This window comes from Pogona vitticeps, chromosome 1, assembly GCF_051106095.1.
Source record: "Pogona vitticeps strain Pit_001003342236 chromosome 1, PviZW2.1, whole genome shotgun sequence".
Lineage (NCBI taxonomy): Eukaryota > Metazoa > Chordata > Lepidosauria > Squamata > Agamidae > Pogona > Pogona vitticeps.
In genome coordinates, this window is record NC_135783.1 from 83956588 (window position 1) to 83974975 (window position 18388).

General features: G+C 40.9%; 1 protein-coding gene across 1 annotated transcript in view; it reads right to left on the minus strand.

Annotated features, from left to right (window-relative positions):
- Positions 1–110: 110 nt before the first annotated feature.
- Positions 111–18388, minus strand: part of ENPP3 (ectonucleotide pyrophosphatase/phosphodiesterase 3) — a 78677-nt gene continuing 60399 nt past the window's right edge. Inside the window, exons 21-25 of the mRNA XM_020815550.3 lie at positions 9182–9329; positions 7898–7975; positions 7117–7249; positions 2597–2759; positions 111–1169 (exon numbers count right to left, since the gene is read on the minus strand). Coding sequence (XP_020671209.3) covers positions 996–1169; positions 2597–2759; positions 7117–7249; positions 7898–7975; positions 9182–9329 — 696 coding nt within the window. The 3' untranslated portion in view covers positions 111–995. The remainder of the gene's footprint in view (positions 1170–2596; positions 2760–7116; positions 7250–7897; positions 7976–9181; positions 9330–18388) is intronic.

An 18388-nucleotide genomic window follows, 5' to 3' on the forward strand; every position in this document is an offset into this window, starting at 1 on the left:
CTGAGAGGATATTCACAGAACAAAAGAGTGGGCAATAACAAAGATGATTTAGGATTGAAGCCAATACTCCTACTAATTTAACAAACATCACCACTAATAACAACACCATGCACTGTAAAAATCACACTTTACTATTCTTCATAATTCCAGCTGCTTTGATTACCCAATAAGTTTTTCAAATTGTACAATACTCTTTACAATCATTATACCGATTTATATACTGATGTGGAACATCATAGTTTCTTGTAGTTTGAAGTCCCTGATTTATGAAAACAGAGTGAGGGTGGGATGAAAGAAAGAGAGAGAGAAACTACAGGAAAAATGAAGAACATGGAACCTGAGGGAATAATTTTTCCTTTACATGTTTTAATTTCCCAATAAACAAACCCTGTCATGAATTTATGCTCCCAACAGATTTATCTGAGGTAACAAGGATGGAAGTTGTTTTTACTATGAGTGCTTCCAGATAAATCTTTTATTGTCCAAGCATCCTTCCTCACCCACTGAATTTTGCAGACAGTCCAGACGTCAACATTTTCCATTTGTAATTCTCTGAGGTTTTCCAACCATATCTTCCATGGATGTATACATGTGGGTAGACAAGCACACACACTTGTAGCATTATGGAGGAAAAGAAGGAATGGTGTTCAATGTCTTCTGATCAATTTGTCAGGGCACTCAGATAAGAAACTGTAATCCAGTTTGTCGGACAATCTTCTATATGTAACTTGCCAAACAATAATTTATCTCCATCTTTTATTGTGTTGTATTAGAATTAATTGTATCATCTAAATTAGATATATTGTACTTCTGTTTTCACTCTTACTGTTTCTATCTGTCCAAGTTTTATTGTTTAGATCTGAATGGGCCAATGTGACCCCCGTAAATTTTGATTTGGCTTGGCATAGTCTTTTATGATTGTGACACTAGGTGCTACCCAAATGGCAACCTCTTACATGTTGTTTTCCTAATAAATTACACACACACAGAGTCCTTCAGTAAATCAGTGTTTCAAATGTTGGCAGAAATGTTTTCAGTCGCAGAATTTCAGGGAGAGGCTGGTTTCTCTGCTGATAAAAATCCAAACCCGTCAGAAGTTCCACATCACGGACACGGGCTGCATGTGCTTGCATTCTCTTCTCTACCCACAGTATCTCTGGCTTATTTTCCTGATAAAGCAAACCAGGATAAAATTCACGTTTTTCAGTGACAAGTAATCAAACAGCTTAACAATATAAGGAATACTGCTCAGTCAACCGGTGCCTTTTATTATTATTTTTCCTATTAAATTGCCATATTTCTCTGTGAAATGAGTTATCTGGGCAATGAGGCTTGAATGGATGTTGCCTTTATTCCTGGATTTTTCTGACTGTCTTGTAATAGTTAACTTTCCTTCCAGAGAACAATACAATGAACCACAGAGTATGAGAATGAATCAACTATGGAGTCTCTCCTGTAGGAAGCATTTTGTTTCCTTATTAGTTCTCTGCTTAAACCAATCGCCTCCAACATCCCCTCATGCCCATCCTCAAAGATGGCATGTGCCACTATCAAGCCAAAGTGATGAGGAAACAGAACACTTCCTACTGGAAGAAGTGGGGTTTAACTCCAGTGCCTGCAGCCCCTTCAGTCAGGGGCTGAGAGTTAAAATCATATCCATGTTTGATGACCACTGAGAAATACTTTCCTGCATCAATGACTGTGCATTGGAGACACTGGGAATTGCTTGTCCTACTCCAAGTGCCATCACTCCCTCCCTCAAAAGAATGGGAAGAAAATCCCCCGCATCTGCTCATGTATCTCTGGCCTATATGGTCCTGCAATGGGGCTCATCAGCTGCAGCCCCTCTTAAAGTGGTTGGTGGCCATGCAGAACTTCCCTTTCTACATTATCTGCACAGTTTTCTGCCATTTCCCTTCAATGTCCCCCATTCTCAATCGGGGCGGAAGAGATTAAATGCCATATGTGCCAAAGTATCAGAAGAAGAGACAGGTAAAACATTTCTGAATATTTTATAACTACACTGTAACTCAACATTAAGTTAATGGCATGTAATCATCATCATAAATATTGTCGCTACATGTCTTGCAGCAATGCTGCATTGTTATTCCCTTATTGCAGATGGGAAGGTGTGGTGGGAGACTCTGGCTTGCCTAAGGTGACCCGCTGAGTACAAGGAGAAGTGAAATTTGAACCAGACTTTAGCAACCCTCACACCCATTACTCAGGTTCCCGTTACTGATTTTTTTAATGAATGCTGTAAATAATAGAGGGCATAATTTGCATAATTATTTTTTAATGTTTATGCCACCCAAGCTGCTTATTGGACATGAGTGATATTGGACTAAATGCAATTATCTATTAGCCCAGTGGTGTTGGGCACTCAAGACTCATCGGAGCCAAGTCTGTAGAAATCGTTTCACCAATACCAAGAGCAGCAGTGCTTGCAGTAAAACTTGGAAGACCTACTTTTTAATACTACAATTCCCACAACCCGAGAGTCAGCTGATGTTCATGGTGGCTGGCAGAGTTCTACTCCAAAGAGAAAGAGAGAGAGAAATCTCCAAAGGGCTGTAGTGAATAAGACCATACTTACTGCACAGCTCTCCGAGTTGTCAGGACGATGAGGAAGAATAAAAGACAGAACCTTCAATGAGCCTGAACAGGTCAGTGGTGTCTCAGAGAGATCCTCACAGCTAGTCAGCACAATGAAGTAATGGGTTGGGATAGGAATCTGCATAGGAATGCTGGTTGCGTGCCTACAAAAGAACATCTGTTGTTGGGTGGCCATTAAAAATCAATACTATGGAGAGTTATGTTTACACTGTTCTGCTCAGGGAAATTACAATGACCTACCCTATCGAAATATTTCAGGCTACTGGCTTACATTCTAAGTTCTCATAAGCAGCACCCACTACATGCTCCTGGTTGGGTAAGAAGAATACAAAGATTTCCCCCTCTTTTCCCCCACAACTTCTCAAAATCTTCTCAGTAGGAAATAGCATGGGATTTGGTGCCTGGAGAAAAAAAGAAGGGTGGAATGGGCAAAAATCACTCCTCCTTCAATCTCTTGTGAGCCAGAGTGCCCAAGAGAGTAAGCTCCCTTCTGCAACTGGAAGGAGTCCCTTCATGGAAAGAAACTCAGGGTCCAAGCCTTAATATTCCCTCAGCTTCCTTGACAGGTGAATTGCATTCCCTCTCTTGACATCAAATTAGCTGGAAGAATAAGCCACACCTAGAATTACCCCCTCATAATTTAAGTTATGAAAGTGACACATGGATCTCATCCACAGCTGCATGTTTTAAGAGCTCATTCAGTAGGGTAATACTCCCAATGGATGAAACTATCAGATGAGTTCAGGAAATTTATCTTTTGGACTACATGTCCCAGAATTCCCAATTGGATATGGGTTTCTGGGAGTTATAAACCAAGAAGTAACTGTCCTAAGTTGTGATTATTAGTAGGCAAGTCAAGGTGAGAAACTGTATTTGAGAGAGCCTGTCCTGTTTCATTTGGAGGCAATAGTGTACCATGTGGTAATCTAACACAATGGAGCTATAGTCACATTGCTGTAACAGCTCCATATTTCAGAAAATTGGAGGGAAACTGAGGATAACACTGCCTGTTAAATAATTCACATTGGATCTATGAAATCAATAATTTTCATTTTTATAATTATGGCTCAATTGTGAATCAATGTGAATTGAAGTTCTATGCAAAATATTACTAAATCGAAAATCTAGTCACTTTTGAAATCATGTGGGTAATTCCATTAAATTCCATTCTAAGTTATACACCAAATCTAAGACTCTATGTTTTAATTTCAGTTTGTTGATATTTGGAATGGCAGTAACATTTAAAACAAAGTGGTTTAGGTATCTGGCTGTGGAGCCAGAATTTGGGGTTTGATTCCTTGCTGTGCCTCCTGGGAGAAGAGCCAGCCTGTGTAGACTTGGGCAAGCTGCACAGTCCCAGGGCATCCCCCAGAAGAAGGGAATGATTAACTATTTTTGTGTATTTACTTAGAAAACTCTTAAAAGGATCACCATAGGTCAGAATTTACTTGACAGCATGCTGTTGTTGTTGGTCTCATTCTTGTTGTAATACTGAAAGGATTGTAAGAGTTAATTTTGGATGCCTCTGGACTTAGTATATGACAGATCAGATTTTTTTTTTAAAAAAGGCTCCATCATCTTAAACTGAAAGAATGCTGCCAACATCCTAGTCCCATAATGCACAAGGCCATCTCTGCGTCAGCTCTCCATCCAGTCCATGAACAGAGTTCTCTTGCTATGGCTGAGACTGTGCCAATTGTGACATGCTCATGAAAGCTTGTAAACAGCACCGTGTGGCTAACAGGATATTAAGGCCCTTTGACTGGAAGGAAGCTCTAGGCTGTCATCTCATCCGTCCTCCTACATTGTGGCAGACATTCTTGCACTCTGTCCAAACCATCCTTTAAAAATGTGGCATTAAGTCTAGTCTAGAAGACAGCAAATCCAGGAACAACAAGGCCACAAACCTGGAAGCAACTACTTCCATAGCCAAACTGTCCCAATCCTTAAGGCTTCCTGCTTCCTTTAACCCATTTATATTTAGCTCTACCTATACAGTTAATTCATTGCAGATGTCATTTCTTCAGTCACTGTACAGACTATAGCCTGTAAATCATCAGAATACCCAACATCATCCAAAACACATAACAGACCATCTCAATGAGGATATTATCTATTTATTTCAAATCTGTTTTATTTTGAATCTTTGCTTCATAAGATGCTTCAGTCCTTCCACTTCTGGTGGAAATTTTTGGTAATCAAGGACTTATCCTCCTGTCCTGTGACCCCCAACAGCTTTCTGATGATGAAAGTGATTACACAGGACCCACAGGACCTTCAGGGGATAAACTGGAAATGTTTCATTTTCCAAAAATCTTTGCGGCTGATAATGTCATAAGCTTTACGGAGGACACAACAGGATTTCAGCCACTTAGTCTTCAAAGTGTTTGTTTGTGTTATGCAGACAGGTAACGAGCTCTTCTACAGGAGGATGGAGAACTTATGACTTTTCAGATGTGTTAGACTATAATTTCCATAAAATCTTATGATTGTCAAGACTGTCTGGAGCTTCAGGTAGCTAATAACCCAGAAGTCCTTGATTACCAAAAATTTCCACCAGAAGTAAGGATTGTTCATTTTCCAAACAATATGTGCAGTTGATGCCAGCATTAGATAGCATAATTTATGGCAGCAGGATTTCAGCTACTGATTTATTTCAATTTGAACTCTTGTGAATTAGAGTCTATTTTTTCAGACACAGAGAGAAGAGTATTGAAAGGACACGTGTATTGTGGGGGTGGGTACCTGTATGTCTTTACTCATATGTTTCATGTCGCTTTTGAACACACGTTTCTATAAGAGATGCATTCAATACAGCCTTCACTGTTTTGTTTATTTATGAAGGTCCTGAATTAGTTCTGTTTTTAACCTCAATAAATAAACATCATACATTCAAACACAGAAACAAACCAGCATTTGATACATATTTTGGCCACTTCTGAGATCACTCAAGCCAAAACTGAATTTATTCTACTATATATATGCATATTTACATGCATTGTAAACTATCCAGATTAAAGGATAGTACACAATTGCCCATCTTATAAATATAGCAGAAAGTCTGTGGGTTTGTTTGTTTGTACTGAAAGATTTCCGGCATGTTTAAGAACCAGACAAGAAATTTTGCACAGATACCACTGAGGTCCCAACCTAAATAACCGGGTGGGTTATACCTTATCTGGTCATGCTGCCTGGGGAATTCTAAGACTTGTAATCCTCTAACCAAAACATGATACAGAGCTAGAAACAGGATGTCTCCCAAGGGCACTACTGATTTTCCCAACAGAAACAACTGGCTGCACATTCTATGAGCAGCAGTGCAAAGAATTTTCCTGCAGAGAGTTATGATCCTTTTACCAAAAACAGTGTGAGGTAGAATTACAAAATGAAATTTCTCAGTCTTGCAGGTGCTGAAGAAGGGCAAGAGGAAATGAGAAAGAGAATTGGGGAGGGGGGATGACAGTAACTCAAACTTCCTTCCTTCCTTCCTTCCTTCCTTCCTTCCTTCCTTCCTTCCTTCCTTCCTTCCTTCCTTCCTTCCTTCCATCCATCCATCCATCCATCCATCCAACAGCAGTGAACACCGCAACAACATGCAGTACACTTCCACTATGCAGTAGTGGAAAGGCAGGAGAAATCTGGATAAGACTAAAATCTAAGCCAGATATGAATTTAGAGATTGAAATGCCCATCTCGTTTTTTTAAAGCAATCATTTAGAGTCATGAACATTCATACTACGATCTAAGCAGTTATAAAGCTAGATTGGCAACATCTCCACATTGAACCAATATTTATATAATGTTAGATTGATAATAGACTCTTTTATCTAACATAACAGCTAATTCAGATAACTGACTTAGACACGGCACATTCTACCATAAATTCATTTTTACCTTCTTCATCCTGCCAATCTCATTTTTAAAATAATGCAGAACATATTTTTGAAAGATGATTTAGGTAATATTTATGTTTCAACTTCTGTTGAAAGGAAACAACGTGGAGTTCTGCTTTTTGTAGCAATTCCAATAAACTTTAAATATACATGTGAATTCCAATATTGTAACAAAAAAACAAAACAAAAAGCTATTGAGTTACATGTTATAAGAGTCAGGGTTGTGTTCTGTTGGACTGGCAGTTGTGTGGTGCAGATACAAATTCCTGCTGAGCCATGAAGTTCACTAGGTGATAATGGGTCAGTCACATAATTTGATTTACCTCACAGGGCTGTTGTGAAAGGGGAAAGGGGGAGAATGCAGTGTGCCACCACAGTTCATTGGCATGCGTGTGTAGGAAATAAATAAATTCCGCCTTGCTTATATTTAGAAAAATGGAACAGCATCCATTCACAGGACTGGAATTTGGGATGATACTACTTGATTTTGTTTTACTGCCAAAGTGAAGCTACCTCATTGAGACACTGCTGAAGAACTGTATAAAAGCCATTCGAGTTCACCAGAGAAAAATGAGAGACATTTACTGGTGGTTTTTTCTTTACTTACTGTGCAATGGTGTCAAAAGAATCAAAATGTCCATCAGAATCGTAATCAAAAACAGGCCCACAGATCACATTTATTCCATTCCTCTCCGTTGCATATTGTAGAAGCAGTGTATTGTGGAAGTAATCCCATATTCCTGTGAATAAGAACACAGCAAGACAGAGATAATGAGAAACAATTTTTTAAATCTGTCATGTTGACAAGTTCTGGCTAAAGGTGACCATTGCTTCATACCTGGCTCAGAGCTACGGCTTCCCGAAGCTGTTTTTGCCTTCTTTAAGCAAAAATTGAGATCAACCACTCAATTAATCAGTCTATTTGATCTATATCCCACTTTTTTCTGAGCACTGGAATTCAAGGCACCTCTTAAGATTAAAACATAAATAAAAGCAAACGGAATACTTGGAGGAAATGCTTTTGACTCATCCACACAGATTAAACAGACATGGCACTGCCTGGAGGTGGTGGAGGTCTTGTTCTCTCTTTATAAAGAAGGGAAAGCCATAGGAGCCTTTAGGGCAAGACAAAGAATGTGTGGCCTTTCAGTCTTGTAGGACTCCATGTTCCATCAGCCTTCACCTTGGGCTATGCTGATCAGATCTGATGGGAGATGTAATCCCAAATATATGGAGGGCCCCATGTTCTTCATCCCGCATTAGAAGGAAAAAAGCAACATGGCCAAATCTGAGTGGGAAACTGTAGTGTATATGCATGGGGTCGAAAAGCAAACATTGTTTCACAAATAATATACATCAAAACAAAGGTCAATGTGATCAGAACTTACTTTTGAATTCTTTGTACATGGGAACAATGTTGCTGGTGAGTAAAGCATCATATTGTTCAAGCTCAGATGAATTGAGGTCTGTGAAAAATTGTATGTATTAAGAGTGGAATATAAGTCAAAGGTACACTTTTGCTGAATACAGTTTTCCTTAAAATACTGAAGGATGCAATCAACAAAAAAGCACTTCAGGTAAGATATTTACTGTATCTTCCCATGGAAACTTGGCAACAAATACAAGGAAACTTATAATACCTACAACAAAACATTGTTCTCCTCTTCCAGACAGACAGCCACACCCTTTTCCAGAATGTTCCCCTTTCCGCATCCAGCAACCAGTCAGAGTTTCATGCAATTTTTGTGGGAATCTTTTCAGTTTCCCCCCATTAAGTGTCTTCTTAAAGCTACTTAGTTACTTAATGCACATTTTTAGGTTCTCTAAGCCTGCTGATTCATTCCTCCCTTGCCCTGCTTGTGCTGCCTTCACTACCAAAGGATTCATGCTCAGAAAATGAATTCACATCCAGGGCGCATTCAAGAATATGAAAAGAGGGGGGTTCTGAAAGCAACAGGATCGACATGTTCCATTTGGATGAAATGTCGTAATACACATTGTTGCCTTCTAAAGGGGTGTGGGGGGGGGCTTATTAGGATCAACGTGTCCAGATTCTAACATTTCTAATGCCATGGCAGACCCAAAAGGATTCAAAAGATGGGGCGAAAACTGAAACATCCATATACCTGAAGATACCATAAACTAGATTTTCAATAAGAAATGAACTGGTTGGGCAACAAGTACCTTTCCTGTAGCACCTTCTCATCTCCTTACTAGTGTAGGTTGGTGACTCTGATTTCACAGAGCAAGGTGCTAACTCCCCTCCAAACTTTACAAGAAGCTATATAAGCTATTGAGCCTCTTTTGAAAATTGGGTTCAACATTTTTGCATCGCTCCTGTAACGTTCCCTGAAACCCAGCCCCCCTCCAGCATATCCATCACTCCTGTGAAAAAAAGTCACTAGACTCCACTGCTTCTCACTGCATGAACAAAAACATTTGGGCATGACTCAAAGAACCCCATGCCCTGGTGTTACAAAATGCAGCAGATACTCTTTAGTTTTCCTTCTTTCCATACAAGCAAAACCACCATTGAAAGCCTCTCTGTTTTCCTGAAGCCTGCCACGCTTATCCCAAGAGGATAGTGCCAGTGCCATGTATATGTTTAAACGCTCAGCCACATCCATCTGATTAAAATGTTATGCTCTTTCTATATAAAGAGTAGTACTAACTGGGAGGGAAGAGGAAACCGTGGGTGATGTTCAGGTTTGGCTGGTAGTCGGAGCAGTTTTGGCTCTGAGAGGCAGGGATTCGGACATCAGGCCGCAGACAGTCTGGAGCAGTGGGAGGAGGAGGAGGAGGAGAAGGTGCATCTCCCAGCTGGAAAAGGACGCAAAAGAGGGAGAATGAGAATGAGGCAGAAAGAGAGAGAAATATTACACCCACAGTCGTGGCTAACCTACAGTTTCGCAACTTCCTAGCTAAGCTTTCACTGATTCTTTCTTTTCCTATTTTTACAATGAATCATGACTATGCTAAAAATAGAAATGGACATTTCCCCCACCCCCACCCCCTCTCCCATCCAGTTTGTTTACTCCTGAGTTCTTCAATATTTCTATGATGCAGAGGCAGGGGGTAGGAAATATACAGGACCAGATCTTTGGCCCCCCCCCTCGGCCAAAGCTGCAGTAGCTGTGCTTCAAATCAGCAATAGAATTAATTTGCCCCCTGTGTTTTCTGAAAAGCAAAAATGAGGGGTCTGAATGTAATAGACACATTAAAATGTATGACCCTGAGTCAAACTGGATACTTACTTACTTACTTACTTACTTACTTACTTACTTACTTACTTACTTACTTACTTACTTACTTACTTACTTACTTACTTACTTACTTACTTACTTACTTACTTAACCCCACCTTTCTCCTAAAAAAGGACTCAAGGTAACTTGCAGCATTAAAAACAGAATATTAAAAGCTAAAAAGAGCAAATTACTGTATTCAAATATTTTAAAAGAATTAAATAAACTTTGTATTTAAAATGTTAGGTAAAAACACTACTAAAATGGATTTCAAAGCAAGAAAAATTACAAACCATCCTGTTTTAAAACCTCTCTTAGACAACAATTTACTAAGGAGAAGCTTGTCTGAAGTCAAAGGTCTTTGTCTCTTTGCAAAAAGACAGCAAAGATGGGGCTGTCCTCTTGTGGGAGCGAGTTCCAAAGTCTGGAGGAGCAACAACAGAGAAGGCCCTCTCATGTATCCCCAAGAGATGCACCTGTGAAGGTGGCAGGACCAAGAGAAAGGCCTCCTCTGATGATCGTAACACCTGAGCCAGCTCATAATGGGAGATACAATCTTTTGAGACAGCTTGGACGCAAGCTGTTTAGGGCTTTTAGAGGTTTAAACCAGCAACTTTGAATTGTGCCTGGATTGTGCCCGGACACATTTAACAATCTAGCTGCAGTGTTTTCAACCACTGAAGTCTCCAAACACTTCCCAAATTCAGCTAGGACATAATTAAGGGATATGTCACTGTGACCAGATCAGACCTCTCCAGGAACAGGTACAAAAAGGCCTAGATTGGACATGGAGCAGGGTTAGAACAATTCATGATTTCCTCTAAGTCATGTAGGTGCCACAAAACAACTGAAACTGGCCTGTGCCACTAGCAGTTCAGAACACAGGCTATCTCACCCTCTGATCATCCCCTAGGTTGCTTTGTGTTTTAGATAGTCGCATGTGGGCTTGATCTGCAAGTCTGATTGCTTAGGCAAACAGCTGGAGAATCAATGTGCTCATAGCTCCTAAATGTGAAGCTGGTGTCTCAGGTACTTTGGCTTTTGCACTAGGATTTCACCCTTGTGGAAAAAAATTCCTTGTTTTTGCCATGTACACATGCATTTCATCCCTGATGATGAATCAAGAAATATATCCATTGAAAAGTAGAAGTGAAGCTGCCGTTGGTTTAATAGACTATTTCTCTATTGCTCTGATTGGGGATTGAAGTGGAAGTGTAGGTCTACCATGGCTGAAAATGCAGAGCTAAAAGATATCTATAACAACTGTACATTTACATAGCAATACTATGGGATGTGGTGGCACTGTTGGGACGTGGTGGCGCTGTGGGCTAAACCTCAGAAGCCTGTGCTGCTGGGTCAGAAGACTAGCAGTCGTAAGATCGAATCCACGTGACGGAGTGAGCGCCCGTCACTTTTACCAGCTCCCGCCAACCTAGCAGTTCGAAAGCATGCAAATGCGAGTAGATAAATAGGGACCACCTCGGTGGGAAGGTAACAGCATTCTGTGTCTAAGTCGCAGTGGCCATGTGACCACGGAAGATTGTCTTCGGACAAAATGCTGGCTCTATGGCTTGGAAACGGGGATGAGCACCGTCCCCTAGAGTCGAACATGACTGCACACAAAAAAATTGTCAAGGGGAACCTTTACCTTTACCTTTACTAGATGCTCTCCAGGTGTGACATCCACAATAAGCAGCCGTGCTCTAGCAACGTTTTGTCTCTCACCTTCTGGCCACCTAATTGCTAATCAATAGCATTACGCAGATAGTGTGCAGCCACAAACAGATGTCAGTAAGCTCTGAAGTTCATATAAGCACAGAGTGCACACTGTCATCAGTGCCAATACAGCTGTTCCAACACATCCTTTCAAGCAGTTTGGTCCACAGTCTTTGTTAGCAGTGAATATTATATCCTGGCTTTTATCCCTGCCAGTTTTACATTAGTCATCATAACTATACCTCTCATCAAAGTGCATTAAAACATTCTGTACTCTGATCATGGCTACTATCATTACATTTATCATTGTTCTTAGTTTTAGAAGATGTAGCTTGTTAGTCTGTGCAAGAATATCAAGCAAAATCCAAAGAAACAACACAACATAAAACAAGACAAAAACATGTGGCATATTAAAGACTATTATATTTGATTGTGATCTTTCATGGATCACATCCTCTTTCTTCATATGGAAAAAATTACCCGTATTTTTCGCTCCATAAGATGCACCTTTCCATAAGACGCACCAATTTTTTAGGAGAAGAAAACAGGAAAATATAATCTGTTTTCTTCGCTCCATAAGACGCACAGACTTTCCACCCCCCTGTTTTGTGGGAAAAAAGTCTGTCTTATGGAGCGAAAAATACGGTAAATATAAAATGAAATATGGAAATCACAAGTAAAACATTCAAAACATTCACCAGTTTTAAGAATCCTGGGTATGTGGTTATATATCACGCACAATAATTTATGGCCTATGTTTGCTGTTAAACTCTATTGTAAACATTCCCACAGGAGATAGAAAGCAGTTAACCAGGCAAGAGCAAAAGAGGAGGGAAGGGAAATCGGTGGTATCAGTCAAAAACCCAAGGAGGGAAATGCGGGGAAGAAAATACAGAAATAGCAGGGGAATTGTGTGTCTTGGTACAGGGAATATTATCAGGTTTTACCTTTCAGCTTTGTAAGGAGAGAGATGTCTGGTAGTTGTGAAGGCAAATAACAGTAGATAACAGCATAAGAATTACATTTGGTGATGATTTAAAAAACCTAGGCTTATATTCAATCCATTTTATGGGTGTCTATCATGCATATAAATTCTATCTCAGCTGGTTGTTTGTGGGTTTTTCGGGCTCTTTGGCCGTGTTCTGAAGGTTGTTCTTCCTAACATTTCGCCGGTCTCTATGGCCGGCATCTTCAGAGGACAGCACTCTGTACTCTGATGTAGTTGGCTTGGGAGCGAATCTATCTCAACTGTTTCCCCAATGTCCTGGTCAACTCTTGTAAACTCAAGACTGTGGATTCCTTGATGGAGCCAATCCACCCCTTATTTAGTCATCCTCAGATCTAGTTTGGAAGTGAATCCTGATAAATCCCAGTAAATCACAAGTTCAAGCAAAAAAAGATGGGGTGCTAAAAAATCTCCCATTTGGGGAAGTGCTAAGAATTGAAAGAACCAGATTCAAACCCAACAGGGTTATGAAGCTCGCGGGGTGACCCTTGCCCTTCCTGGTTTATAAAAGGTGCCAGAGAGGGATTGGCTAAGTGGGTAAGTGGGTAGTACTGGTGAACGTTTCTTTGTGGCTGAGTAGGATCCCTGCAGGCTTAAAGGAGGAAGTAAGGAATAGGAAGTTGTGCACCCTGCAAGGTAGTTAGCACAGTTTCCTCTTCTTGCCATCTCTTGTGCAGGTGCTCTGTTGGGCACCCTCTTTGTGTAGAGTGTTTGTACAGGTCCCCTGAATCTCTGTTGGCAACTGGCACTCTGGCTGTGAGCCAGCTTTAGCTTCTAGGTGCTGCTAGTGTAGGAACTCAGGGGAAAACCTTATTTATATACTGGATAAAATAAACATTTTGTTTAGATGTTGTGGGGAGTCCTGTTCACATCAGGGCTTAGTGAGGAACCTAAAAGGATAAAAATCCCTGGGAACAGCATTTAGTCCAGCATTCTAAGCAATACATAACACTGCCCTGGGACTAAGCCTCACTGAACCCAGACAGACTTATTCTTTGAGTAGACCTGCATAGGATGGGATTCTCTGGGTTTAGCTGGGCCTTGCCCAGATGAGCAGAATTCCTCCTGTTTTGTGTCTGTCCCCCTTTCCCTGATCTTTTTAACACGATGGCACTGCAGTGTGGTTTGCTATGTCCTTCCCACACAGTCGAGACTGCTAATGACGTGAGGCAGAGACTGGCATGCAAACAAAGTGTGTCTCTTATAATATTTAGCTCAGCCTGCACAGTTGGTCGGGCTCAGAGGAAAACTATAGTCACTGCCCTTGCTTTAACAAGCGCTTGCTTTAAAAGGGAGTCAGTAATCAATGTGTCAAGAGGCATAATTTATTTATAGTTTGTGGGACTCTGTGCTCTGATTTGCCAGGCCATCATTTAGCCACTTCCAGGGTTGTTGTTCTCTTAAAAAGTGATAGAAGGAAGGACATACAATTTATTTATCCGTCTATCTAAAGAAGCTATAAAAAGAAAAAATCCCACAAACTCACTGAACCAGAGATGCAAACCCAACTGGCATCAGTATAGCAACTCATAACTTTGCTTGCACAAGCCCTGGGTGCAGCATCACAGAACCAGAAGACAAAAATCTTCCCTCTCCTAACCTGTGCTTGCCCTACACCTATGATATCACAAGGGCCTGCTCCTTGCTCTTCTTTTTTTGGCCCTGACATCTCAGGACTGAGATGCTGCTGAACGGGGAACCCTATACAGAACACACACTTGACCGTGCAGTCAGATGGACCTTTGTCCCACAGTGTGGTCTGAGTTGGTGATGGGCTGGTTCACTCCTATTCCTAGTGACCACACCCTATGCCAGCCCATTCATGATCATTCCTACCTGGACCTTTTTAGGTCCCTAAAAAGTCACCGCCCCAAACCCCTAAATCAAACCCAAAGGTGGCTATCTGGATGACAATTTTTGTCCAATCGTGTTCGACTCTAGGAGGTGGTGCTCATCCCCGTTTCCAAGCCATAGAGCCAGCGTTTTGTCCGAAGACAATCTTCCGTGGTCACATGGCAAGTGCGACTTAGACACGGAATGCTGTTACCTTCCCACCGAAGTGGTCCCTATTTATCTACTTGGATTTGCATGCTTTCGAACCACTAGGTTGGCAGGAGCTGGGACAAGTGACGGGAGCTCACTCCGTCGCGTGGATTCGATCTTACGACTGCTTGGTCTTCTGACCCTGCAGCACAGGCTTCTGCGGTTTAGCCCGCAACGCCACCACGTCCCTTTTGGGGGGGTCAAATATATTGTTTATAAAAAGAGGTTTCTTGTTTGGATACTTTTGTTTTTATTTGCTTTTGTATCTTGAGGCCATTTCTGGCCATTTTTCAGGTGTGTTTGAGGCCTGTGGCAAATGCTGAGGGGAAAAATCTCCCCCACAAAGGTATTCATTCCTGATTTAAACTCTTTTGTAACAGGTAGCAAGAAAATATGTTTATGTTTCTACAGGCATGAGCATGTGTATGTTTGTGTGTGAGAGAGACTGAGAGAGAAGAGAGAAAGATAGGGAGACTGAGAATGAACAGGCGTTTGTGTGGGAGGGATCTGTGGCTTAGAGCCACCAGAATCCTTCCTCTCCAGGACATGAGTGTTTTTCCTTGTAAAAACTTCCCCGACACCAAGATGTAAAATCTTTACTTTCCCTCTAAATCACAGCTGAACACCTCAGAAAATCTGGCTGGTGATTCTGCTACTATGCCTCTGACTCATGTTAATGTGTTCAAGACTCTATTTCACAGTTTGAAAGATTAGTCCTGGTTATTGCTGATTTTATCAAATAATATTACATGCCAAACCACTGGGGGATTGTTTTTGAACTCAAACTAGTAACTCAAGGCCACTTTTGGTTAGAAAGAGTGTGAAAGACTCTCTGGCATTGATAAACAATCTCTCTAACCAGTCACATATTTTTATGCTGGGCCACTTTGCTATATATGAGCATATTCTCCACAAAGTCTGACTCAGACACCTCATCATACATGGAGCCATCCAGACAGAAGCTCTGTTCCTTACCACTTGGTGGAGGTTTGTGTCACTGTTGAGCCACAGATCTTAGTGGGATTTCTGCCCACACTACTCTACGTCTCTTCTTTCTTAAGAAATCAGCAACTCTTTAAGAAAAGGCTCAAAAATCTTTCAAAACGTTTGAAGAAGCCCTTCATAACCATCAAACCACGTTAAAGCAATATTTTCTGCTATATATTTTTTCATTGATAGATTAATGCTAAATTGAAAGGTTCCAACAGCAGCGAGCATCCACTGCTGTCTATCACAAAAATCAAATGCCTTAAAAACCTAAAAATTTGGAAGAAACCCTAGAAGAGGACTGTTTTGGCATCTTTAGGTAGAATAGCACTAAATGGAGAGCTTGTGGCTGCAGATGTTCTTGCCACTTGAACTCTGTTACTGGTCAAAGTGAAATACCAGTTTAAGCCTTGCATCATCTGGATGGCAGGAAAAATATTGGTATCATCAGTGATACCAAAGACCCTACACTGTCTCAAATATTATACTAGTAGAGCAGAGGTTCTGGCAGATTCTGCCAAGATTATAAGAAGCATGACACAGGTTATCTGGTCCTGGAAGGATGAAAGGGGTTCAGCCACAGACTACTTCAGAACAAGTCACATGAAGCTCTCCAGCTTTCCAAAACTCTGGTATGTATGTATGTATGTATGTATGTATGTATGTATGTATGTATGTATGTGTGTGTGTGTGTGTGTGTGTGTGTGTGTGTGTGTGTGTGTGTGTGTGTGTGTGTGTGTTGATTTATTTGATTTATTTATTTATTTATTTGATTTATATCCCGCCCATCTGGTAGAATCTGCTAGGTATGCCCTGCTAGGTGCCCTGTTGACTTTCATTCAAGTCAACATTAACAATAAGTCAGCATCCATGTATTTGACTGCAGATTGGGGGTTGGGTGGAGATAATGGTACTTTTATGAATATAGAGCTGCAGAAAAATAACAGAGAAATATCATTGTATGATGGTACTTCTTCCATTAAAAATGAATTGCATAAATACTCCACAATTTGCCAAGCATTGTAGACTCAGTTTGCTGGTCTGAATAGGAGACTTTGGTACAGCTTTGACTCCCTTATTATTACTGTACTATTGATTTCTTTTAGTGCTTGTTTTAACTTTCTTGCCTAGTAGGAGGGGAAAAACTGTTAATAAAGTATGCTGAAGCTAAGTTAATGAATGGATTTGGCCCCCTAAATGTCAGATTGGTTAGCAGAGTGCATGTCATGCTGGAAGAAAATTACATCCAGAGTTCTTATTCTGTGGAAAAAAGAAACCTAGTATCATGAGAGATATGCATTAAGATAGAAGAAGGATTCCTATCATCTTTCCTAACTAAGGCGGGAATACAAATCTGTTCTCTGCCTCTTGACAAGAGAAGCCTGAGGAAAAAAGTGGGAAGAAGGGAGTGGCATTAGCAATCCTCATATTATCAGCTGAAGGAAGGTCAACATAGGCCAGAGCAGGGTGTTCACCTTTCCTCAGACAAACACATGCATCTACATATGTACTAGGCTGAGCTGTGCCTGTTACACCAAAAAAGTCCATAAAGCAGGAACCCAAACTCATTAGCAAATACTAGAAAGAAGATGCTATTGAGTCATGAGGCTATCACTCTTCTAAATGTCATTGAATAATAATAAGGAAAAACAGTATTATGCTAAGAACTTGATGACAAAGTGTGTGCTAGGCCCTGATTGGCCATTCTGTTCTAGCAATGGCCAACCAGATGCCTCTTGAGAAGCTCAGAAGCAGAACATGAGGGCGGGAAGGCCCTCCCATTCATGTTCCCTGGGAACCGGCACTCAAGAGGCAGTATGGATCTGCTTATGCTCTTAAACTGGACTTATGTGATGGGTCTGTATCTAGAAGGGCAGTTCTTATGTTCACAGTTCTCTGAAATGATGATGCCTGACTTTTCTGCGACAGCATTTCCCCCCCCTGAGCTTAGCTGTTTGCACTGCATTCCTACTTCAGTCTCCCTAACTTAAAGACAATGGTTGCTTTATGCTATGAAACTGTCATCTTGTCTACATGCTCACTGACATCAGAAAAGCTATGTTTGCAATGAAATTGATCTCCCTGGGTTTAAAAAAACACAACAAAACCATTAGTTGTTGAGATGTTTCTTCCCCTTCCCTTTTTTAAAAATCTTGAATTAGAAGAACATGAGAGCAGGTCAAAGGCCCATGTTGACTCTCTTCCTTCGCCAGAGGACACACAAGAATGAGATGAGGGTGCGAACACTCCATTGCTGTTGTATGCTACCCACAGCAATTGCTGTTTGGTGGCATAATGACATCTGAACATGGAGATGGCCTAACATCCTTTCTCAATTTAAGGCCTTTCAGCTAGTTTGACTACAATGTTCCTAATCCTCAGTCAGCATGGTGGCTGGAATGATGAGAGTTCTACATGAAGCATCTGGACCGCCCCAAGTTGGAGGTGGCCAATCAATGTTGTAAACATTATTAATAGTCACAGACAGACCTTCTCCCATATCTTTCTCTAATTTCTTCTAAAATCCTCCAGCATGATCATCATCACCTACCATCCCCAACAGCAGCTAGGAATGTGCACAGTGCAACTTTTCATATTTCATTTATTTCTGGATATTTGTGGGCAGTGCCTCTCTCTCTCTCTCTCTCTTTCTCTCTCTCTTTCTTTTGTGCACCAGTCCCTTTGTTTTACACAAAAGGAAAGTCTCAGGTTTCCTTTTCAGGTTTCCCTATATGTGTTTTCTAGGACTCCAAAAGTCCTAAAGAACCTTTAAAAGCTACCCCCTCCAAAAGAGGTAAGGCAACAGATAATCAGACTACTCCAAAATCAGGCAGAAGTACATGAGGGGGGGGGAATCAAATAATTCTAACAAAATATACACATTT